This window comes from Ranitomeya imitator, chromosome 10, assembly GCF_032444005.1.
Source record: "Ranitomeya imitator isolate aRanImi1 chromosome 10, aRanImi1.pri, whole genome shotgun sequence".
NCBI classification, from domain to species: Eukaryota; Metazoa; Chordata; class Amphibia; order Anura; family Dendrobatidae; genus Ranitomeya; species Ranitomeya imitator.
In genome coordinates, this window is record NC_091291.1 from 94,162,722 (window position 1) to 94,188,496 (window position 25,775).

Below are 25,775 nucleotides of genomic sequence, written 5' to 3' on the forward strand. Positions count from 1 at the left end.
ACCATTTTTTTTAGCAAGATAGAGCAGGGCATGTCAGAACACCTTACACATGAACTCCATCTCATCGTGATGCAGGCCTGCAATGCTGCTTATGTTCAGGCTATGCAGCAGACTCGGTACTTCCACCAGTCACAGGTGGTATTTCCACCTGTGCCACCAATTACACACTTAATATCAATACCGAGTTCTGTTGCATACCACTGTACGGCCATCACCATGCCCACTCCTGCCGCCCACCACTACACGGCCACCACCATGCCGGGTGCTGCTGAAAGCCACTCCACCACCATGCCAAGTCTTGCTCATGCACGGCTGTTCCCTGCCACCAGCAGTAGGCCGCCTACAGATCCTACACGGCTGCCCACCGCCACCACCACTAGGCCGCCTGAAGAACATGCACGGCTGTCCACCACCACTACCAGGCCGAGTCCAGTTCATACACGCCCTGCTGACCCCCCCACTCCCACCCTGCCAAGGAGACACAAAAAAAGGAGGATGATGCATAAAACTGGACAGAAAGCAAAAAGGACTAAAGGCAGCAGAAGTGTTGTACTACCCCCACCCTCACCTCCCAATGTGTCTGTGTTGTCCAGTTTTCTCTCCCTTCCAATGTGTCTCTCCCGTCCCATGCTTCCACTCCTAATGTGTCTTCTTCCATCCTTGACCTCCCAGACCCCACAAGTTTAGTTACCCCTTCCCCCTGAACCCCTTCATCGTCCACTTGTAGCCAATCCTCCCAGCTCCACACCACCCAGATCCATAACATTTCCCCCTCATCGGTTCATAAAAGTTAGTCAGTCAGAGGTCTACTTCAAAGATTCACAGAACCAAAGGAGGAAAGCATCTGCACTGATGCCCAAAATCTTTTCATATTGGATCTGTGGCCGGACAAAGTAGGGTCTAAGCAGAATCCAACCCCTCATCACCAGACGTTAACCACCGGGGGTGGAGGTGATCCTGATGAGACTCCGATATCAGAGGCGCACATGGACTGTGGTGTCAGGGAAGGAGGAGGAGGAGGGTGACTCTCAGGGTGAGGAGTGTGAGAACAGAGAAGATGACAATGAGGTTGTAGACCCCACTTGGCATGAACCCAGAGGAACTCAGCTGAGTAGCTCAACAGAGGAGGTGGAGAAGGATGAAGATGATGATTTTCCTTAGCGGGTTCCTACACAGACACAAAGTAATGCAACCATGATAAGCACTGCATCCTCAGTCCCAACTCTGGCTGTGGCCAGCAGCAGTCATGAGTGTGCAGTCTACAGGGGCGGCAAAGATTGCCTAGCCTGGCCCTTTTTTGAGACTGCAAAGGATGATCCAACTAATGTTATCTTCCAAATTTGCAAAAAAACACTCAGTAGAGGCAAAAATTGCAATAATTTGACAGCTACATGCATAAACCAGCACATGCGCGATCAACATGCCTTAGTGTGGGAATATCACTACACTAAAATGCCAACTAAAAGGCCTTGCCAACTACTGGCCATCCCATCATCCACATCTGTTGCTTCTTCCTCGTGCTTTACCATGCCAAGTCATCTCACACAGATCTCTGGTCGCAGAAACTCCACTTGTTTACCCTACAGTCGGGGTGATAGCCCGTCAGCTGTTAGAAAAGTGGAGATGCCTGCTGTTTTTGTGTCACCTAGCTCAATACATCTTTCTCAATCCGCCATAACATCTCCACCTACACCTTACTCACAGTACAGCAGTTTGTCCTGTTTTCTGTACTCCAGTCTCTCTCAGCACACAGCCAGCCCACGGTCCCACAATTGTGGTCACATAAAAGAATGTTTCCTCCTTCACATGCCAAAGCTAAGAGCTTGAACTTCAACATCTCCAATCTGCTGGCCATGAAAATGCTGCCTTTCCGCTTTATGGATGCAGACAGTTTCAGAAAGTTGATGGCCATTGCAGTCCCCCAGTACTAGTTGCCCAGTCACCATTACTTCTCTAAGAAAGCTGTGCTTGCACTACACCAGCATGTCACAGACATCACCCATTCCCTGAAAAAAATCTATGTCTGCCAGGGTGCATTTCACCAATGACACCTGGATGAGCAAACATGGGCAGGGGCATTAGGTCTCTCTGACTGGGCACTGGGTGACTCTGGTGGCTGTGGGGGCAGGGGATGCTCCACATGTCTTTGAATCCTCAAGACTTGCAGGACAAACCTCTGTATCTAAAGGTTCCTCCACTGTTATGCCTCCTCCACCTCCTCTAGTGCCTCCACCTGTGCTCTCAAGCTCTCCCTTAATCAGACACGCACTCCAACAGTGCAGAAAGAATCCCCCCTCCTCCGTACTGCACAGCCATGGTTCACCGCAATCAGAAAGTGTTCAAATTGCTATGCCTTGGAGATCGCAGTCACACAGTTTGAGTTGTGGACAGGTCTCCAGGCCGAGTTAGAGCAATAGTTGTCTCCACTGAACCTGGAGCCAGCGAAGGCCGTGTATGATAATGGTGCAAACCTGGTGGCGGCCCTATCCCGGGGCAACCTCACACATGTGCCGTGCATGGTTCATGTCCTCAATCTGGTGGTACAGCAATTTCTCCACCATTTTACCAGCTGGATGCGCTGCTGCAAAAAGCACAGTTGCTGTGAGTTCACTTCTAACGATCACACCCCGCAGGTCATCGACTTGCATCGCTACAGATGTCTTTTGACCTGCCGGTTAACCGAATGATTTGCAATATTCTAACACAGTGGAATTCCACTTTGCATATGTTGCAGTGACTGTAGCAGCAGTGACGAGCCCTGGTGCAGTATGTCCTGTTGCAAAGCCTGGGCCAACGCAGTATGGACATTTTGCAAATCACGAATGCGGAGTGGTTACAGATGAAGGACCACTGCACCCTTCTGCACAGTTTTGAAATGGCTACTAAGATGGTTAGTGCTGGCCATGCTGTTATCAGCATCACTATTCCGGTCATCTACATACTGGAGCACACTTTAAATAGTCTATATGAGGAGGTGGTGTTACCAGAGAAAGAGGTGGAAGCAGAGGAGGCTGCAGAAGGGATAACAATATCTCAAATTTCCAGACTGTCATCACACAGACGGGTGCCATGGGAGGGTAGCTTACAGGGATCGAGGGAGGCTCATTGTACCAGACAAACTGTTAGTGAAGGTGCAGGAGCCGATGAACAAATGCAGGAGGACGAGGAGGAAGAGGTAATGGACGCTAAACAGTAAGGTGATGAAGAGGATAATGATCCCCTCTCTGTTGTCCATGGTTGGTGTGAGGGAATGGAGGAAGCAACCTTGAGTGTTACCCCACCACCAACACACCATGGACTTGGACCTCATGGAAGTGCCCGACACATGAGTGCCTTCTTGCTGCACTATCTTCAACATGAAGCCCATATTCTAAGGGTTAGAAATAGTGTGGACTACTGGGTTGCCACTCTGTTACATCCACAGTACAAGAGTAAATTTTAGCCATATGCTTCACCTCTTGGAAAGGGACGCATGCATGCTGGAGTATAAAAACACGCTTGTAGGCAATCTTAAAAAGTGGTTTTCCCCAAGACAGCCATGAGGCACACAGTGTGCATCCCAGTTCTAGACGCTAAACCCCAGGAACATCAAGGCATCATCACAAAAACATTAGCAGCAGCAGTGTAAGTTGCATAACCAATTTCTGTGAGTCGTTTTACATATTTTTAGACCAGCCCATGCACCAGCAGAACAGAGTACAAGTCTGACACCTTGTGAACAATAGGAGGAGAGGATGCTGCAGGACTATCTGGAGCTCAATATCAATGCGATCTGGGGGGTTTGGACCATTTTGCAATTTGGTCTTCAAAAATGGAAGAGTTGCCTGAGCAAGCCTGTCACACCTTAGGCTTCTTCCACACCTGCGTTGTGTGACGTACGTCGCAATCTGTGGTTTTGGGAAAAAAATGGATCCTGCAAATGTGCCCGCAGGATGCGTTTTTTCCCATAGACTTGTATTGCCAACGGATCGCGACGTATGGCCATACGTCGCTTCCATCGTGCACTCGATCCGTCGTGTTTTGGCGAACTGTCGGCACGAAAAAATGTTCAATGTAACATTTTTTCGTACGTCGGATCCGCCATTTCCTACCGCACATGCGCGACCAGAACTCTGCCCCCTCCTCCCCGGACTTTAGAAAGGCCAGCGGATGCATTGAAAAACTGCATCCGCTGCCCACGTCGTGACAAATTTTCACAATGTGCTTCGGTACGTCGCGCCGACGCTTAGCGATGGACCCGTACCGACGCAAATATGAAAGTAGCCTTAGAGGTTTTGTCAATGCTCGGCAGCCAGCGCTCTCTCAGAACATGTCTTCAGTGCTGTTGGTGTTGTCCTGACAGATAAGCACATCTGACTGTCCTCTGAACGTGTAGACTGCCTAATTTTTATCAAAATGATCTCCAATGACTTTTGCACCCCAGTCGCAGATTGGATAGACTAGGTGATAGTGTAGTTTTTTTGTGTTAGGCTAGGTTCACATTTCGTTATGTGAACCCGTTTAACGGACTGCGTTACACCGCAGCATAACGCGGTGTAACGTAGTCCGTTAACGCCACCATTGATTGTAATGGCGAACGCATTGCTAGCGCACGCTCACATTGCCATCATTTGAGTGATGGACCGCGAACACTGCGCTAGCGGGATCTGCAAACGCGATCCCTTTTGGGACATTGCGTTAGCGCAGTCCATAGCGCTATGCGCTAAACGGACTGCCCTAATGCAATGTGACCCTAGCCTTAAGGTACCTTCACACATAACGATATTGTTAACGATATCGTTGCTATTTGTGACGTAGCAACGATATCGTTAATGAAATCGTTATGTGTGACAGCGACCAACGATCAGGCCCCTGCTGGGAGATCGTTGGTCGCTGAAGAAAGTCCAGAACTTTATTTCGTCGCTGGACTCCTGCTGACATCGCTGGATCGGCGTGTGTGACACCGATCCAGCGATGTCTTCACTGGTAACCAGGCTAAACATCGGGTAACTAAGCGCAGGGCCGCGCTTAGTAACCCGATGTTTACCCTGGTTACCATGCTAAAAGTAAAAAAAAACAAACAGTACATACTTACCTACAGCCGTCTGTCCTCCAGCGCTGTGCTCTGCTCTCCTCCTGTACTGTCTGTGAGCCGGAAAGCAGAGCGGTGACGTCACCGCTCTGCTTTCCGGCTCACAGCCAGTACAGGAGGAGAGCAGAGAAGCAGAGCGCAGCGCTGGAGGACAGACAGCGGTAGGTAAGTATCTAGTGTTTGTTTTTTTTTACTTTTAGGATGGTAACCAGGGTAAACATCGGGTTACTAAGCGCGGCCCTGCGCTTAGTTACCCAATGTTTACCCTGGTTACCGGCATCGTTGGTCGCTGGAGAGCGGTCTGTGTGACAGCTCTCCAGCGACCAAACAGCGACGCTGCAGCGATCCGGATCGTTGTCGGTATCGCTGCAGCGTCGCTTAATGTGAAGGGGCCTTTATGCATTTCATGATCTCGCGTTACTGCAGTCTGTGACACCTTTGTTGTGGCTTCTGTGCCTGCTGTCGCTAATGCTGCTGATGTTACAAACTATTTTGTGAAATGTGGAGACTCGAAGTTGGGTCTCCATCTGGCGGATTGCCTGTAGAGGTAGGGGTGTCAGAGGGGGTGCCTATTATAATGTTTGTACTCTGTGGAAATTGATACTACTTTAATGGTGTGTGATAATAATTTTTTTTAAATGTGGAGACTCCAAGTTGGGTCTCCATCTGATGGATTGCCTGTTTAAGAGGACTCTTAGAAAGGCCACTTAATTTCAGTCAACTAACTGTTTTACTTTCCTTAAATTTTTCTACCAATAGTACTGTATGAAACTGATGTTTGTGCCATCTGAATGTGGCTGGAATAAAAAAAAATGGGAGGTGTTGCATGAGGTATCAGGGCTTCCAGCTAAGAAGGCTTATGCCACTCTCTTAGCCACCAGGTACGCATTGAAAGTTCAATTCAAAGCTGTAAATGCTGGCCCAGACACTGATACCTCATGAATGGCCCATGGCTTACTTGTACTGTGGGTCAATTGATGCCACTTTTCAAGGTGTCTGCCCCTAATTTTAGGTGTTTGGGAAGTTTTATATCACCTCTTAACGGACGTTGTGTATATGTTTGGTCTGGCCTCCCAATGAATTTACTGGGGTTTGGGTACGTTCGTCGATCTGTGCTGCAAACGTGTTGAGTGAACATCTAAATGTTCACCGACTCTAGCTGAGCAGAACCTTGAAAGAACCTTGAACTGGTTCCTTCTTTTTCCTTCACATGCATTCCCTCTCTCTTCTACAAAGAACCATTTTTCTTGCAGTTGAACTCATATTCCACTGCCGCTTAACTCGATCAGAAACAATCAGCTCACTGCTGACCCACAAAATACAAGTAAAATACTGCAACAACACAAATGGGTGCTACATCAGACGTTCTCAGAGCCACCCTTGCACTTGCAGCGCCCCAGAGACCTGGTCGTTGCAGTATGACGCTCTGCCACTAAGGGGAGTGATGGTACGTCTGATGGCACTAAAGGAGTTCTCCTGACCAGGTATCACCAGAACACATTACACTTCACACTCCGGCCACTAGGGGGAGAAAAATGCTTTATTTATTGGGCCACTCCTCACACTGGTAAAACTAGGGGTTGGGGAGGAAGTTAGTCAGAAGCTGACTGGGTTGGATTTAGGCAACATCCCGTGGCAGGGGGTGTTGCAGGGAGAAGACACAGGGGGGTCCCTGTCAGGCGTGGGAACCTAGCAGGTGCCTAGCGAACAGAGCAGAACGTAATGGAACCGCGCCTGCACTACCTTGCGGCGGTATCCTAAGAAAGAGACACGAAGGGAAGGATATTGTGGAACAGTGTAAACGAGATCAAGCAAAAAGGAGTACCAGTAGGAGTCAACATCCGGTGGCCGTAACACCGCGGGAGTAACTGACTCTAGGACTTACTTCGAACTCCGCAGGACAGGTAATTACAGGTTGGCTGTCTACCTTAAATTTCCTACAAAGACATAGGGGGCAACAGTGGGAGAGGGGCGTCTCTAGGGTCCCGGAAGACCTCCAGGCCTTCCCGTCATACGGATGCGTCCTAGCCATACATATCTGGGGGACGAGAAACCAGTAACATCTGGAACTAAAGAGAGAGAGATCTGTAGAGAACGAACGAACGAGAACAGCAGTTGTGAGGACTAGAGTTGAGCAACCTTGACCTTTTTAGAGTCGAGCCGGGTTTCGCGAAACCCGACTATCTCAAAAGTCGGGTTGAGTGAAATCGGCCGATTATGACGTAAAGTCGGGATCGACCGAAACACGAAACCCAATGCAAGTCAATGGGGCAGCATAGTCGGCAGTGAGTGGGGGCCAGGAAAACACCTAGAGTGCCCATTTTAATGTCAAAACCATCCTTTCTTCTTAATGAAGCTTGTCAAGCGTAATTTACCTTATAATAATTGGAAGGCATTTGAAATTGGGGGTCATTTGGCTAAAGTTGTGGTGGGTAGGGCTGGTTCAAGTAATTAGTGGGCCCAGGAAATCTGGACCACGTCACGGCAGTGGAGCAGGGAGAGGTAAGTATTTCAACTTTGCAAGTGCTGTGAACCTGAGCAAGCAGGGGGGGCCCACTCGTTGGCATTGGCACTGGCACAGGGCCCCTCAAAGTACAGCGGTGTGTTTGCACGGCGGGGGCGCCTCCCACCGGCAGCAACACTTTTGCGTACCATGAGAGGCCCTGTGCCAGTGACGTCGCCAACTAGTATTCCTCCCCCCACCTGATGAAGGAACCTGCACTTTCATCTGCACCTTCCTGTTTGTCCCCGTGTAAGGTGGTATGGTATGCGGGAAGGGGGACCTGACTTTCAGCAGGGTCACAATCTTGCAGTGTAGCGTGCACGGGAAATGTTGCGTTATGGGTCAATGTACCAGCAGACTCATCTATCACTGGCTGGGCAATGGGCAGGATGAGGAGGAAACACAGATATAGGCCCAAAGAATAAAGTGGGCTAAATGCAGTTCAAAATTGGTAACACAGGACTAATCAGGGGGCATTGCAGTGGAGGACAACTGGAATGAGAGGCTGACACAGAGAGTAGGCCCAAATCAGTAAGTAGTCGAAATGCAGTTCAAAATTGGCAACAGTAGTAAACAGGCGGCACAGCTTTGTTCAGTGGAGGAGAACAGCAAGGAGTGGCAGACACCGATAGTAGGCCCCAACCCAACTAGTAGGCCAAATGCAGTCTAACATTAACAACTACTTAACGAGCGCCTGAAAACGGAATTTCAGGACAGGAAACCAGGAGAACAGCAAGGAGCGGCAGACACCGATAGTAGGCCCCAAACCAACTAGTACGCCAAATGCAGTTGTTCCGTTTAACCACAATTTAATGAGAGCCTGAAGATAGAAGTTCAGGAAAGGCAACCTGGAGAACACCTTGGAGTGGAACACACCATCTCTCTACACCCCATACCCAATTTGTAGGTCTAATGCAGCGTAGTTTCCAACAACTACTAAACGAGAGCATGATGATCGAAGCATTGGCGAGGAAACCTGGGGAACACCTTGGAGTGGAACACACCATCTCTCTACACCCCATACCCAATTTGTAGGCCTAATGCAGCGTAGTTTCCAACAACTACTAAACGAGAGCATGATGATCGAAGCATTGGCGAGGAAACCTGGGGAACACCTTGGAGTGGAACACACCATCTCTCTACACCCCATACCCAATTTGTAGGCCTAATGCAGCGTAGTTTCCAACAACTACTAAACGAGAGCATGATGATCGAAGCATTGGCGAGGAAACCTGGGGAACACCTTGGAGTGGAACACACCATCTCTCTACAGTGGAACACATCATCTCTCTACACCCCACACCCAATTTGTAGGCCTAATGCAGCGTAGTTTCCAACAACTACTAAACGAGAGCCGGAAGATCGAAGCTCAGGAAAGGCAACCTGGAGAACACCTTGGAGTGGAACACACCATCTCTCTACACCCCATACCCAATTTGTAGGCCCAATGCAGCGTAGTATCCAACAACTACTAAACGAGAGCCGGAAGATCGAAGCAATGGAGAGGAAACCTGGGGAACACCTTGGAGTGTAACACACCATCTCTCTACACCCCATACCCAATTTGTAGGCCTAATGCAGCGTAGTTTCCAACAACTACTAAACGAGAGCCGGAAGATCGAAGCAATGGAGAGGAAACCTGGGGAATACCTTGGAGTGTAACACACCATCTCTCTACACCCCATACCCAATTTGTAGGCCTAATGCAGCGTAGTTTCCAACAACTACTAAACGAGAGCCGGAAGATCGAAGCAATGGAGAGGAAACCTGGGGAACACCTTGGAGTGTAAGACACCATCTCTCTACACCCCATACCCAATTTGTAGGCCTAATGCAGCGTAGTTTCCAACAACTACTAAACGAGAGCATGAAGATCGAAGCAATGGAGAGGAAACCTGGGGAACACCTTGGAGTGGAACACACCATCTCTCTACACCCCATACCCAATTTGTAGGCCTAATGCAGCGTAGTTTCCAACAACTACTAAACGAGAGCATGATGATCGAAGCATTGGCGAGGAAACCTGGGGAACACCTTGGAGTGGAACACACCATCTCTCTACAGTGGAACACACCATCTCTCTACACCCCATACCCAATTTGTAGGCCTAATGCAGCGTAGTTTCCAACAACTACTAAACGAGAGCCGGAAGATCGAAGCTCAGGAAAGGCAACCTGGGGAACACCTTGGAGTGGAACACACCATCTCTCTACACCCCATACCCAATTTGTAGGCCTAATGCAGCGTAGTTTCCAACAACTACTAAACGAGAGCCGGAAGATCGAAGCAATGGAGAGGAAACCTGGGGAACACCTTGGAGTGTAAGACACCATCTCTCTACACCCCATACCCAATTTGTAGGCCTAATGCAGCTTAGTTTCCAACAACTACTAAACGAGAGCCGGAAGATCGAAGCAATGGAGAGGAAACCTGGGGAACACCTTGGAGTGTAACACACCATCTCTCTACACCCCATACCCAATTTGTAGGCCTAATGCAGCGTAGTTTCCAACAACTACTAAACGAGAGCCGGAAGATCGAAGCAATGGAGAGGAAACCTGGGGAACACCTTGGAGTGTAAGACACCATCTCTCTACACCCCATACCCAATTTGTAGGCCTAATGCAGCGTAGTTTCCAACAACTACTAAACGAGAGCATGAAGATCGAAGCAATGGAGAGGAAACCTGGGGAACACCTTGGAGTGGAACACACCATCTCTCTACACCCCATACCCAATTTGTAGGCCTAATGCAGCGTAGTTTCCAACAACTACTAAACGAGAGCATGATGATCGAAGCATTGGCGAGGAAACCTGGGGAACACCTTGGAGTGGAACACACCATCTCTCTACAGTGGAACACACCATCTCTCTACACCCCATACCCAATTTGTAGGCCTAATGCAGCGTAGTTTCCAACAACTACTAAACGAGAGCCGGAAGATCGAAGCTCAGGAAAGGCAACCTGGGGAACACCTTGGAGTGGAACACACCATCTCTCTACACCCCATACCCAATTTGTAGGCCCAATGCAGCGTAGTTTCCAACAACTACTAAACGAGAGCCGGAAGATCGAAGCTCAGGAAAGGCAACCTGGGGAACACCTTGGAGTGTAACAAACCCTCTCTCTACACCACGGAAGGGCTGATTCTTAGGAAGGAAGGCTGTTGGAAAGAAGCAGGGCGCGTCCGAGGGTGATTATATTCTTATTAGGTATATACTCACCCTCGGACGCGCCCTGCTTCTTTATTTGTAATGAATGTTTATTTGCAATGTGGTTTTGACTTACTCTATTTTTTTGGTAAATAATGATTTTATTATTTTCATTGTTTTGCATCTTCTTGGCAATAATATAAAGAAGACGCGACAGGACAACACTCGGTGGATGCCATATCTGTGTTTAAAATTGAAAAAACCTTTCAGTTAACTACTTGCAGGAGAAAGTTATTGTAGCTGGTGGCCATTTTTAGTACTGTACCAGATTTTTGTTGTATGTGTTTGTTTTTAATGTTAAAATGTCTGCATTTGATATCTCTCCAGTATTTTCTTTTTTATAAGCAAAATACTTATTTTTATATTTTCTGATGTTGGTTCCAGGGGTACACGGGCAGCAGTGGTGTGGTCAGTGGAGGCCTAGTGGAAGGAGTGACCGCAGACAGGCATCGAAGGCCTAAAATAATAACACATGGCTGTAGGCAATTTTAAATTGGTTCCAGGGGTACACGGGCAGCAGTGGTGTGGTCAGTGGAGGCCTAGTGGAAGGAGTGACCGCAGACAGGCATCTAAGGCCTAAAATAATAACACATGGCTGTAGGCAATTTTAAATTGGTTCCAGGGGTACACGGGCAGCAGTGGTGTGGTCAGTGGAGGCCTAGTGGAAGGAGTGACCGCAGACAGGCATCGAAGGCCTAAAATAATAACACATGGCTGTAGGCAATTTTAAATTGGTTACAGGGGTACACGGGCAGCAGTGGTGTGGTCAGTGGAGGCCTAGTGGAAGGAGTCACCGCAGACAGGCATCGAAGGCCTAAAATAATAACACATGGCTGTAGGCAATTTTAAATTGGTTCCAGGGGTACACGGGCAGCAGTGGTGTGGTCAGTGGAGGCCTAGTGGAAGGAGTCACCGCAGACAGGCATCGAAGGCCTAAAATAATAACACATGGCTGTAGGCAATTTTAAATTGGTTCCAGGGGTACACGGGCAGCAGTGGTGTGGTCAGTGGAGGCCTAGTGGAAGGAGTGACCGCAGACAGGCATCGAAGGCCTAAAATAATAACACATGGCTGTAGGCAATTTTAAATTGGTTACAGGGGTACACGGGCAGCAGTGGTGTGGTCAGTGGAGGCCTAGTGGAAGGAGTCACCGCAGACAGGCATCAAAGGCCTAAAATAATAACACATGGCTGTAGGCAATTTTAAATTGGTTACAGGGGTACACGGGCAGCAGTGGTGTGGTCAGTGGAGGCCTAGTGGAAGGAGTCACCGCAGACAGGCATCGAAGGCCTAAAATAATAACACATGGCTGTAGGCAATTTTAAATTGGTTCCAGGGGTACACGGGCAGCAGTGGTGTGGTCAGTGGAGGCCTAGTGGAAGGAGTGACCGCAGACAGGCATCGAAGGCCTAAAATAATAACACATGGCTGTAGGCAATTTTAAATTGGTTACAGGGGTACACGGGCAGCAGTGGTGTGGTCAGTGGAGGCCTAGTGGAAGGAGTGACCGCAGACAGGCATCGGAGGCCTAAAATAATAACACATGGCTGTAGGCAATTTTAAATTGGTTACAGGGGTACACGGGCAGCAGTGGTGTGGTCAGTGGAGGCCTAGTGGAAGGAGTGACCACAGACAGGCATCGAAGGCCTAACATAACAAAAATGTCAATACAATGGTATTGTCAGTGGCAGGCATTGAAGGATGTCAGCGCATAGACTAAACATTGGTGGAGCTGTGAGATAATTTTGCAAGTGGTAGAGCACTGTTTGAGCTGGGGTGGGGGGAAACTGTCTTGTGGCCGGCGGTACAGGCCCAGGGCCCCTCATATTACAACGGTGTGTCTGACGTTGGGTGCGCACCACCACCGCCAGAGACACTTTATTGTACTAGGAGGGACCCAGTGGCAGTGCCGTCGACCAAAAGCGGGCTCACCCACCTCTTCAGACAAACTGCACTCTCACGGGTGCTGTCGCCAAGTGTGGATACCACGGCCCCGTGTGGGGAGTTTGGCCATTTAGTGAGGTGTAAACATGTCGTATGCTGGACAATCAGGTGCAGAAAATTACGAGATTGGAAAAGGCATTCAGAATAGTCCACAGGCAAGACCTTTTCATAGGAAAGCTAGGTGTCAGCCGGGCAAGGTGGGGCAAAAGATTTCGAAATCCAGTTGTGGTTCATTTTAATGAAGGTTAGATCATCTACATTTTGGGTAGCCAGACGAGTCCTTTTTTCTGTTAGTATTGAACCTGCAGCACTGAATACTCTTTCTGATAGGACACTAGCTGCCGGGCAAGCAAGCTCCTGCAATGCATATTCTGCCAATTCTGGCCAGGTGTCTAATTTTGATGCCCAGTAATCAAATGGGAATGACGGTTGAGGGAGAACATCGATAAGGGATGAAAAATAGTTTGTAACCATACTGGACAAATGTTGTCTCCTGTCACTTTGAATTGATGCTGCAGTACCTGTCCTGTCTACGGTCATAGCAAAATCACTCCACAACCTGGTCAGAAAACCCCTCTGGCCAACGCCACTTCTGATTTCTGCCCCTCTAACTCCTCTGGTCTGCTGGCCCCTGCAGCTCGTGTGAGAACGATCACGGGCGCTGTGTGCAGGGAATGCCAGAAGCAAACGGTCAACAAGAGTTGATTGTTTGGTTGCTAATATTAGTTCCAAGTTCTCATGTGGCATTATATTTTGCAATTTGCCTTTATAGCGAGGATCAAGGAGGCAGGCCAACCAGTAATCGTCATCATTCATCATTTTAGTTATGCGTGTGTCCCTTTTGAGGATACGTAAGGCATAATCCGCCATGTGGGCCAAAGTTCCAGTTCTCAAATCTGCGGTTGTGCTTGGTTGAGGGGCAGTTTCAGGCAAATCCACGTCACTTGTGTCCCTCAAAAAACCAGAACCCGGCCTTGCAGCGCCACCAATTTCCAGTGGCCCCGGAAAAGCTTCCTCATTAAAAATATAATCATCCCCATCATCCTCCTCGTCCTCCTCCTCCTCTTCGCCCGCTACCTCGTCCTGTACACTGCCCTGGCCAGACAATGGCTGACTGTCATCAAGGCTTTCCTCTTCCTCAGCTGCAGACGCCTGATCCTTTATGTGCATCAAACTTTGCATCAGCAGACGCATTAGGGGGATGCTCATGCTTATTATGGCGTTGTCTGCACTAACCAGCCGTGTGCATTCCTCAAAACACTGAAGGACTTGACACATGTCTTGAATCTTCGACCACTGCACACCTGACAACTCCATGTCTGCCATCCTACTGCCTGCCCGTGTATGTGTATCCTCCCACAAAAACATAACAGCCCGCCTCTGTTCACACAGTCTCTGAAGCATGTGCAGTGTTGAGTTCCACCTTGTTGCAACGTCTATGATTAGGCGATGCTGGGGAAGGTTCAAAGAACGCTGATAGGTCTGCATACGGCTGGAGTGTACGGGCGAACGGCGGATATGTGAGCAAAGTCCACGCACTTTGAGGAGCAGGTCGGATAACCCCGGATAACTTTTCAGGAAGCACTGCACCACCAGGTTTAAGGTGTGAGCCAGGCAAGGAATGTGTTTCAGTTGGGAAAGGGAGATGGCAGCCATGAAATTCCTTCCGTTATCACTCACTACCTTGCCTGCCTCAAGATCTACAGTGCCCAGCCACGACTGCGTTTCTTTCTGCAAGAACTCGGACAGAACTTCCGCGGTGTGTCTGTTGTCGCCCAAACACTTCATAGCCAATACAGCCTGCTGACGTTTGCCAGTAGCTGCCCCATAATGGGAGAACTGGTGTGCAACAGTGGCAGCTGCGGATGGAGTGGTTGTGCGACTGCGGTCTGTGGACGAGCTCTCGCTTCTGCAGGAGGACGAAGAGGAGGAGGAGGGGGTGCGAACGGCTGCAGCCAATTGTTTCCTAGACCGTGGGCTAGGCAGAACTGTCCCAAACTTGCTGTCCCCTGTGGACCCTGCATCCACCACATTTACCCAGTGTGCCGTGATGGACACGTAACGTCCCTGGCCATGCCTACTGGTCCATGCATCTGTTGTCAGGTGCACCTTTGTGCTCACAGATTGCCTGAGTGCATGGACGATGCGCTCTTTAACATGCTGGTGGAGGGCTGGGATGGCTTTTCTGGAAAAAAAGTGTCGACTGGGTAGCTCGTAGCGTGGTACAGCGTAGTCCATCAGGGCTTTGAAAGCTTCGCTTTCAACTAACCGGTAGGGCATCATCTCTAACGAGATTAGTCTAGCTATGTGTGCGTTCAAACCCTGTGTACGCGGATGCGAGGCTAAGTACTTCCTTTTTCTAACCATAGTCTCATGTAGGGTGAGCTGGACTGGAGAGCTGGAGATCGTGGAACTAGCGGGGGTGCCGGTGGACATGGCAGACTGAGAGACGGTGGGAGATGGTATTGTTGCCACCGGTGCCCTAGATGCAGTGTTTCCTACTACGAAACTGGTGATTCCCTGACCCTGACTGCTTTGGCCTGGCAAAGAAACCTGCACAGATACTGCAGGTGGTGCGGAAAATGGTGGCCCTACACTGCCGGAAGGGATGTTGCGTTGCTGACTAGCTTCATTGGCCGAGGGTGCTACAACCTTAAGGGACGTTTGGTAGTTAGTCCAGGCTTGCAAATGCATGGTGGTTAAATGTCTATGCATGCAACTTGTATTGAGACTTTTCAGATTCTGTCCTCTGCTTAAGGTAGTTGAACATTTTTGACAGATGACTTTGCGCTGATCAATTGGATGTTGTTTAAAAAAATGCCAGACTGCACTCTTTCTAGCATCGGATACCTTTTCAGGCATTGCAGACTGAGCTTTAACCGGATGGCCACGCTGTCCTCCAACAGGTTTTGGCTTTGCCACGCGTTTTGGGCAAGATACGGGCCCGGCAGATGGAACCTGTTGCGATGTTACATAGTAACATAGTAACATAGTTAGTAAGGCCGAAAAAAGACATTTGTCCATCCAGTTCAGCCTATATTCCATCATAATAAATAAATACCCAGATCTACGTCCTTCTACAGAACCTAATAATTGTATGATACAATATTGTTCTGCTCCAGGAAGACATCCAGGCCTCTCTTGAACCCCTCGACTGAGTTCGCCATCACCACCTCCTCAGGCAAGCAATTCCAGATTCTCACTGCCCTAACAGTAAAGAATCCTCTTCTATGTTGGTGGAAAAACCTTCTCTCCTCCAGACGCAAAGAATGCCCCCTTGTGCCCGTCACCTTCCTTGGTATAAACAGATCCTCAGCGAGATATTTGTATTGTCCCCTTATATACTTATACATGGTTATTAGATCGCCCCTCAGTCGTCTTTTTTCTAGACTAAATAATCCTAATTTCGCTAATCTATCTGGGTATTGTAGTTCTCCCATCCCCTTTATTAATTTTGTTGCCCTCCTTTGTACTCTCTCTAGTTCCATTATATCCTTCCTGAGCACCGGTGCCCAAAACTGGACACAGTACTCCATGTGCGGTCTAACTAGGGATTTGTACAGAGGCAGTATAATGCTCTCATCATGTGTATCCAGACCTCTTTTAATGCACCCCATGATCCTGTTTGCCAAAACACTGTTGGGAAGCCTAGCATTTTGGCTCCCGCTACTCTTTGTGCATCTATAGACCCTGTTATTATTTTAATAATCTTTATTTTTTTATATAGCGCTAACATATTCCGCAGCGCTTTACACACATTATCATCACTGTCCCCAATGGGGCTCACAATCTAAATTCCCTATCAGTATGTCTTCGGAATGTGGGAAGAAACCGGAGTGCCCGGAGGAAACCCACGCAAACACAGAGAGAACATACAAAGTCTTTGCAGATGGTGTCCTGGGTGGGATTAGAACCCAGGACCCCAGCGCTGCAAGGCTGCAGTGCTAACTACTGCGCCACCGTGCTGATGCCTGCTGCGGCCCCTCCTCCTCCGCTTCAGAACTGCTGCCGCCTGCACCCTGTTCCCCCAATGGCTGCCAATCGGGGTCAAGAACTGGGTCATCTATTACCTCTTCTTGTAGCTCGTGTGCAACTTCGTCTGTGTCACCGTGTCGGTCGGTGGTATAGCGTTCGTGATGGGGCAACATAGTCTCATCAGGGTCTGATTCTTGATCAGCACCCTGCGAGGGCAATGTTGTGGTCTGAGTCAAAGGACCAGCATAGTAGTCTGGCTGTGGCTGTGCATCAGTGCACTCCATGTCAGATTCAACTTGTAATGGGCATGGACTGTTAACTGCTTCACTTTCTAAGCCAGGGACGGTATGTGTAAAGAGCTCCATGGAGTAACCCGTTGTGTTGCCTGCTGCATTCTTCTCTGTTGTTGTTTTTGCTGAAGAGGACAAGGAAGCGACTTGTCCCTGACCGTGAACATCCACTAACGACGCGCTGCTTTGACATTTACCAGTTTCACGAGAGGAGGCAAAAGAGGCTGAGTCAGCAAGATAAGCCAAAACTTGCTCTTGCTGCTCCGGCTTTAAAAGCGGTTTTCCTACTCACAGAAAAGGAAGCGTTCGAGGCCTTGTGTAGCCAGACGACGAACCTGGCTCCACAGCTCCAGACTTAGGTGCAATATTTTTTTTCCCACAACCAGCTGATGCTCCACCACTACCACTACCCTCATTACCAGCTGACAATGAACGCCCCCGGCCACGACCTCTTCTACCATACTTCCTCGTTGTTTTAAAAACGTAAACAAACTAACGGTATTTGTTGCTGTCACACAAATTACACGGTGAGCTATAACTTCAGTATGATTTAGCTACCCCTTTACAGGTGAGTGAGACCACAACGAAAATCAGGCACAATGTTACACACTCTGTTGTTGGTGGCAACAAATGAGAGAGATGCCACACACGCAGGACTGTCACTGAAGCACAAATGTAAATATTAATCTCCCACTGATTTGATTTTTTTTTTTTTTTTAAGGGAGACTTTAGGAAAACAAAATAATAGAATAAAATGATTTTTTCAGGAAGAATTTAGAAACCAAATAAAATAAAATGATTTTTTCAGGGAGAATTTAGAAAACAAATAAAACAAAAAAAGGCTTTCTATGGCCCACTGAGTGAGAGATGACGCACACAGGAGTCAGGAGTGGCACACAAGCCCAGAGGCCAATATTTATCTCCCACTGATTGATGTAGTGATTTTTTCAGGTAGATTTTGGAACCCAAATCAAGCTAAAAAAAATAATAGGCTTTCTATGGCCCACAATTGGAGAGAGAGAGAGAGATGGCACACCCAGGAGTCAAGACTGGCACACAAGCAGAAAGGGCAATATTAATCTCCCACTGATTTGTTTTTTTTTTTTTTTTTTCAGGGAGACTTTAGGAAAAAAAAAATAGAATAAAATGATTTTTTCAGGAAGAATTTAGAAACCAAATAAAATAAAATGATTTTTTCAGGGAGAATTTAGAAAACAAATAAAACAAAAAAAGGCTTTCTATGGCCCACTGAGTGAGAGATGACGCACACAGGAGTCAGGAGTGGCACACAAGCCCAGAGGCCAATATTTATCTCCCACTGATTGATGTAGTGATTTTTTCAGGTAGATTTTGGAACCCAAATCAAGCTAAAAAAAATAATAGGCTTTCTATGGCCCACAATTGGAGAGAGAGAGAGAGATGGCACACCCAGGAGTCAAGACTGGCACACAAGCAGAAAGGGCAATATTAATCTCCCACTGATTTTTTTTTTTTTTTTTCAGGGAGACTTTAGGAAAAAAAAAATAGAATAAAATGATTTTTTCAGGAAGAATTTAGAAACCAAATAAAATAAAATTATTTTTTCAGGGAGAATTTAGAAAACAAATAAAACAAAAAAAGGCTTTCTATGGCCCACTGAGTGAGAGATGACGCACACAGGAGTCAGGAGTGGCACACAAGCCCAGAGGACAATATTTATCTCCCACTGATTGATGTAGTGATTTTTTCAGGTAGATTTTGGAACCCAAATCAAGCTAAAAAAATAATAGGCTTTCTATGGCCCACAATTGGAGAGAGAGAGAGAGATGGCACACCCAGGAGTCAAGACTGGCACACAAGCAGAAAGGGCAATATTAATCTCCCACTGATTTGTTTTTTTTTTTTTTTCAGGGAGACTTTAGGAAAAAAAAAATAGAATAAAATGATTTTTTTCAGGAAGAATTTAGAAACCAAAGAAAATAAAATGATTTTTTCAGGGAGAATTTAGAAAACAAATAAAACAAAAAAAGGCTTTCTATGGCCCACTGAGTGAGAGATGACGCACACAGGAGTCAGGAGTGGCACACAAGCCCAGAGGCCAATATTTATCTCCCACTTTTTTTTTTTGTTCCAGGGAAAATTTATAAACCCAATAAAAAAAATAATAAATAGGCTTTCTATGGCCCACTATCTGAGAGACAGAGAGAGATGGCAGGCTTAGGACTGGCACACAAGCCCAAAGGCCAATATTAATCTCCCTTTTTTTTTTAAGGGAGAATTTATAAAACCCAAAAAAAATAAATAAATAGGCTTTCTATGGCCCACTATTTGTGAGAGAGATGGCACGCTCAGGACTGGCACACAAGCCCAGAGGCCAATATTAATCTCCCACTTTTTTTTTTTTTCCAGGTAAAATTTATAAACCCAATAAAAAAAGAAAAAAATAAATAGGCTTTCTATGGCCCACTATCTGAGAGAGAGAGATGGCACGCTTAGGACTGGCACACAAGCCCAAAGGCCAATATTAATCTCCCACTGATTGATTTATTGATTTTTTCAGGTAGAATTTAGAACCCAAATAAAGCAAAAAAAAAAAAAAGGGCTTTCTATGGCCCACTGAGTGAGTGATGATGCACACAGGAGTCAGGAGTGGCACACAAGCCCTGAGGCCAATATTTTTCTCCCACTGATTGATGTAGTGATTTTTTCAGGTAGATTTTAGAACCAAAATCAAGCAAAAAAATAAATAGGCTTTCTATGGCCCACTGAGTGAGTGATGATGCACACAGGAGTCAAGAGTGGCACACAAGCCCTGAGGCCAATATTTTTCTCCCACTGATTGATTTATTGATTTTTTCAGGTAGATTTTGGAACCCAAATCAAGCAAAAAAATAAATTGGCTTTCTATGGCCCACTGAGAGATGGCACACACAGGAGTAAGGAGTGGCACACAAGCCCTGAGGCCAATATTTTTCTCCCACTGATTGATGTAGTGATTTTTTCAGGTAGATTTTATAACCCAAATCAAGCAAAAAAATAAATAGGCTTTCTATGGCCCACTGAGTGAGAGATGACACAGACAGGGATGGCACTCTAGCAGAAATGTCAATCTTAATCTCCCACAAAAAAAAAAAAAAAAACAGGGAGTGTCCTTCAATTACTATCTCCCTGCAGTAATCTCAGCCAGGTATGGCAGGCAGCAATAAGGAGTGGACTGATGCACAAATTAAATAAAAAGTGTGTACAAACCAAAAAGATAGCTGTGCAGAAAGGAAGGAACAAGAGGATTTGTGCTTTGAAAAAAGCAGTTGGTTTGCACTGCGGCGTACACACAGCAATGCAGCTATCAGGGAGCCTTCTAGGGCAGCCCAATGAGCTACAGCGCTGAGGGGAAAAAAAAAAAAAATGTAGCTTCCACTGTCCCTGCACACCGAAGGTGGTGTTGGGCAGTGGAAATCGCTACAGCACAAGCGGTTTGGTGGTTAATGGACCCTGCCTAACGCTATCCCTGCTTCTGACGAAGCGGCAGCAACCTCTCCCTAAGCTCAGATCAGCAGCAGTAACATGGCGGTCGGCGGGAACGCCCCTTTATAGCCCCTGTGACGCCGCAGACAGCAAGCCAATCACTGCAATGCCCTTCTCTAAGATGGTGGGGACCAGGACCTATGTCATCACGCTGCCCACACTCTGCGTTTACCTTCATTGGCTGAGAAATGGCGCTTTTCGCGTCATTGAAACGCGACTTTGGCGCGAAAGTCGCGTACCGCATGGCCGACCCCGCACAGGGGTCGGATCGGGTTTCATGAAACCCGACTTTGCCAAAAGTCGGCGACTTTTGAAAATGAACGACCCGTTTCGCTCAACCCTAGTGAGGACTATTCCGAATGCTCAGCAGGGTAGGACTACAACACACAGGCGCTAGTGGTGGGCAACGATTTCAATCTGCGAGGGAAACTCTGGATGTGCCCATCGGACCGGCCGGTCTCAGATAGCCCTGTTAAGCGTGCTCTGGATTGAGGATCCTGAAGTCTTCAGTAAAGAGGTAAAGAGACTGCAACCCTGTGTCCTCGTTATTGACTGCACCCTACACCATTACCACCTACACTACTGGGAAGCCCTGGGGACATACTTCACCTGTGGGAAGGTATACCATCCAGCTGCCATTCCATCACCCCAGCGGACCCCACAGCAGCGTCAGTCACCCTGACCGAACACCACAGGTGGCGTCACGAACCCCTGACAGACTGCACCACCTTTATTGGATGCCCCTTAGCAGGGTCGCGGACAGGGTCTAGCCACCGTGACAGCCTCAGAACCGAACCAGAGAGACCCAGTACCAAGAACTCGTGGCCCTGTGTCTGGGGTCGCTCCACACTCATCCAACAATGCTGGTCTGAGTCATTCCTGACATATTCCTCAATCAACCACAACTCTGTGCAACATTACAGCATATTTTATAAATAGTGATATGCCCAAAATATGGAATGTCAACATGGCAGAAATGTATATCAAATTCAGTGAGGGCAGAACAGCTGAAAAGTTTGTAGTGTCCCTTGTAAGAAGGTTTTTCAACAGTTTTACCCTCTTACACTTTGTTACTGTAAATATAAGGGAACTGTTGTCAATGTAAAACAGTTGTAGTTTGAAAATTGCCAGCACAATTATATGGCTCTTACCCCACTATATGTTCCCCCGTGTATCTGTCTAGTGTAGCTGTTTAGCCTGCCATCTTGACTTTTCCATTCCCCAGTTGACTGCTGAACAGAAGCTGGAGAGGCGATTGGAGAGCATCATCATCATCAACATTTGAGACTTTTTGGGTCTACTTTTTGGTGTTTTGGTATTTTTTTTGCCACTTTTTCATTTGTGCCTTATTCTTTTCATGTGCACCTTTTCCAAAGTTTATGTTACAAGTGTTTGTCTGTGTTTTTTTTTTGGTTTGGGGTATCTAGATGTATTTGGTTGATTCATCATTTGTGCCTTTTTTTTTTTTTGCAAAGTTGCCATATTTTTGCTCAAGTTAATTCCAACTCTTCTCCCTGGAGTGACTTTATGTACATCTGGAATTTATGCACATGTTTTGCAACATTTTTGCAGAACACATACTTTTTGCTATAAAAAAGTACAAAAAAGGTGAAAGACAAAAATGAACATCATTTTTGATTTTGCATAAAACTCATGAACCACTTGGGCCATTTTGAAAAATGTGGTGGAACAAACATCTATGACTAATACAAAGCAAAAAAAAAAACACCTTAAAAAAAGTGTTGTACTTGCCCATTTCCAACAATACCACACAGAATAAATTGTTCAGAAAATATTGGTGAGGAGATTTGCAACCCTAAATAGATGTAGCTTTCAATGACACTTCTAACCATATAAGCGTTGTTTTACTAGGCTGCTGATTTCTATTTCTCGGTAACCCTGATTTTGGTCTTTTTATTCTCCCTAGTTATTCTGAGCTACTGCAAGATATAAGGTTTTCCCAAAAATGTATTGCTATTTATTACCGCTTAAAGAGTATAATAAAAAAGTGTAATAAAACAAGATCATATTTCCATTGAAATCACCGGCAACAACAAAAAAGCCCAAAACTCTACAAACATTGATTTAATGGGACACTATAAAACACTTTTACTGCAAATACTGCTACGCATTGGAATCTCAATACTTTATTTAGCCTTAAAAAAAATATTTGTTGCTTGATTCATGAATTCTGGGGAGGTTGCATGCCGCAGCTCTGGCCAAAATGTCAGCAAACAAGGAATTGTGTTTTAAGAAAAATATGTTCTAGGAGAAATCCTGATACACACGACCTGATGTCAGTAACAGGAGGTATGTTATAAAACAATGAATCGTGCCTGTTATGTTGCATCATTAGGAGCAGTTACTGTTGATGGATATCCTTTACATGTCTATATAGATATATCTGTATGTGTTAGTTTACATTATAGTTTACAGAATATTATATTTAGAGATGGTTAAATAATTTCAGATTTGGTCTGCTGTTGGAATTTTCATCTGTTATTTTTTATAAGACTTTTTCCATGTTTATATGTATAGGTGGAGCTTAAAATTCAGTGCTTAGTGGATGTTCCCTGTGACAAAGTCACTGGTAAAGTTCTGGAGGGGAGATATGTTTCACTACACTTGGTGTCAGTGATCTGAAACCCAGATTTTTTTTTTCCAGCACACTAAGTACTGTGAGGGGTTAACAGCTTATTTACATAATGGGCTGAGTTTTTTGTGGACAACTATAGAGTGGGTGGGAGGTTGTTCACCTTACCTCCACCCCAGGGAGTGATCTGGGGCTTATATAGCTGGACTTCAGAGGCAGTCTTGGATCAGCAGGGCTGGAGAGAGGATCTCCAGTGGTTTGTGCCCTGAGGAGGAAAGACTGAACTGGTGTTGCTCCAGAGTGGACAGCTCCCCACAAATGTATGGACCTTGTTATAGCATTTTGTTTTTTTGTTGCTTTTTCTGTTTCGCCTGAAGTCCTGTGTTTTACTTTTCCCTTCATGTAGGTTTATGCCTCTATCTAATAAACCAACAGAAGATTTAAAGAAACAGTGTTAATGTTTTCTATCTCCATGTACCGCTGAGTGAGTTGCACTGCCACATCCCCTTGAAGCCACTTTCTATTTCAATGCTCTAGACCAGGGGTGTCAAACTGCATTCCTCGAGGGCTGCAAACAGGTCATGTTTTCAGGATTTCCTTGTACTGCACAGGTGATAATTTAATCACCTACACAGATAATGAGTTGGTGATTAAATTACTTGTTTGCAGCCCTCGAGGAATGCAGTTTGACACCCCTGCTCTAGACTGTGTTTCTTCTCACTTTGTATGTTGGTATTTCTGGTAGAAAATGAATCTCAAAAGTCTCGCCCAGGCATATAATTTACTAACAGACTACACACAGGATTCAAAATATATGGAATCCGGCACTCTAAAAAGAGGCTGAATTATATTGAAATCAAGAATTAGTGCATCAAATATATTGACGTTTCGTTCTAATTGACCTTCACCTCTTTTTCGTCTAAGGAGTGCCGTTTTTCTTTCTAAATTCTGAATTACACACTGGATTAATCTGTAGTTTGTAACCATAAATCAAGAACCCAGTGCATGGGTCTGCTGGGGAGCTGCTCACACCAAATATCTGGTGATTTTGTAAACTGGGTCGACTTAAAAATTTGCTGCTAAAGAAGAAATAGTATAAAAATAATTGTTACGTACTTCGATGATCATGAATGATGTAAAACTATATGAATTGAAATTATTACCTGTGATAGACTTTGCCGTTCCCTTTTATCCAAAAATTTCATGAGAGTTTCCAATTCATTGGGGTTTTTACCAGCCAATGTGGATAGTTCCTGAGCTGCTGCCAGAACGTTGCGCCACTTGACATGGAGAATTCCGTACCTGGCTTTAGAGGATTCATCATTGCCGCTGTTGTTAAAAGATTTGTTAAGGTGTGCGAAAGCTTCTTCATATCTTTCTATAGGTGGAAGATACGGGAAACAAATGTGATTATACTGTATAGATATAAATTATTATAACATTGGGTCTGACATTTCCGAGGATACAGTAATGAAACGTAATTTCAATGATCAACTTTATACACTGAAGTCTAGAAAGTTGGAGGTGCTGTTCCATTGCTGTCTACAGTAGCATGGCGCTAATGCAGCCGCTATGATACATTTGGACTTTGCATTGGCATTTGATACTGTATCACACAACAGTCTTGTACTGAAGCTGGAGAAGCAGGGACTAGAGGATGCTATATGCAGATGGGCAAAAAAATGGTTAACGGACAAGAAACAAAGTTGTAAATGGTTCATTCTCTAAATCGGACAAAGTCACAAGGATCAGTAGTGGGGACAATAAATATCTGTATTAGGACCAATTATTTTTAATCCCTTTATTAATCACCTAGATGGGATTGAGAGTATCAGTCTTTGCTGATGACACAAAACTTTGTAGGATAATAAGAAATGAGTTTGACAGTACAATATTACAAAACAATCTGGATAGGATGTCTGCATGGGCAAACACTTGGCAAAATAGGTTTAATGTTGATAAATGTAGATTAACGCAAATAGGATGGAGAAATCACATATGCATTTGATGGAAATATACTTGGGATTACAGAACAAGAGGAGGACTTGGGTATTCTGTTTACAAGAAAGCTGAGCAGCAGCACTCAATGTCAAGCAGCAGCCGCAAAAGCAAATAAGATTTTAGGCTGTGTAAAAAGAGAGATAAAATCCTGTGATCCAAATATATTATTATCCGTCCATAAATCACTTGTAAGGCCACATCTAGAAAATGGGCTCCAATTTTGGGCTCCACGTGTGAAAAAAGGAAATTGGATAATTAGTCAGTTGAAAGGCTGCAACTAGATTATTACAAGGGATGGAGGCCTCTCATATGAGGAGAGGTTGGAATAGTTGGGCTTGTTTAGCTTAGACAAAAGATGCCTCAGAGGAGATCTCAATTACATGTATAAATATATGTGTGGTCTGTACAGAGGATTGGGAAATTACTTATTCCTTACAAAAAAGCTTACAAAGGACCAGCGGTCATCCATTACGTGTGGAAGAAAGGCGATTCTGGCTTTTAAATAGGAAAGGGTTCTTTACAGCTAGAGCAGTCAGACTGGAATGCCGACCACAAGAGGTAGTAATGACAGATACTAGAACAACATTTAAAAAAAGGCTGAATTATTTTCTGAAAACAAATGCCATTGTGGGTTTTAAATAAGCTACTGATAGATCAGGCATATTAATGGAGGAAGATTGA

General features: G+C 45.9%; 1 protein-coding gene across 1 annotated transcript in view; it reads right to left on the reverse strand.

The window, feature by feature from the left end:
* Nucleotides 1-25,775, reverse strand: part of TTC34 (tetratricopeptide repeat domain 34) — a 200,018-nt gene that overhangs the window by 53,712 nt on the left and 120,531 nt on the right. The window contains exon 6 of the mRNA XM_069741241.1: nt 24,257-24,471. Coding sequence (XP_069597342.1) covers nt 24,257-24,471 — 215 coding nt within the window. The remainder of the gene's footprint in view (nt 1-24,256; nt 24,472-25,775) is intronic.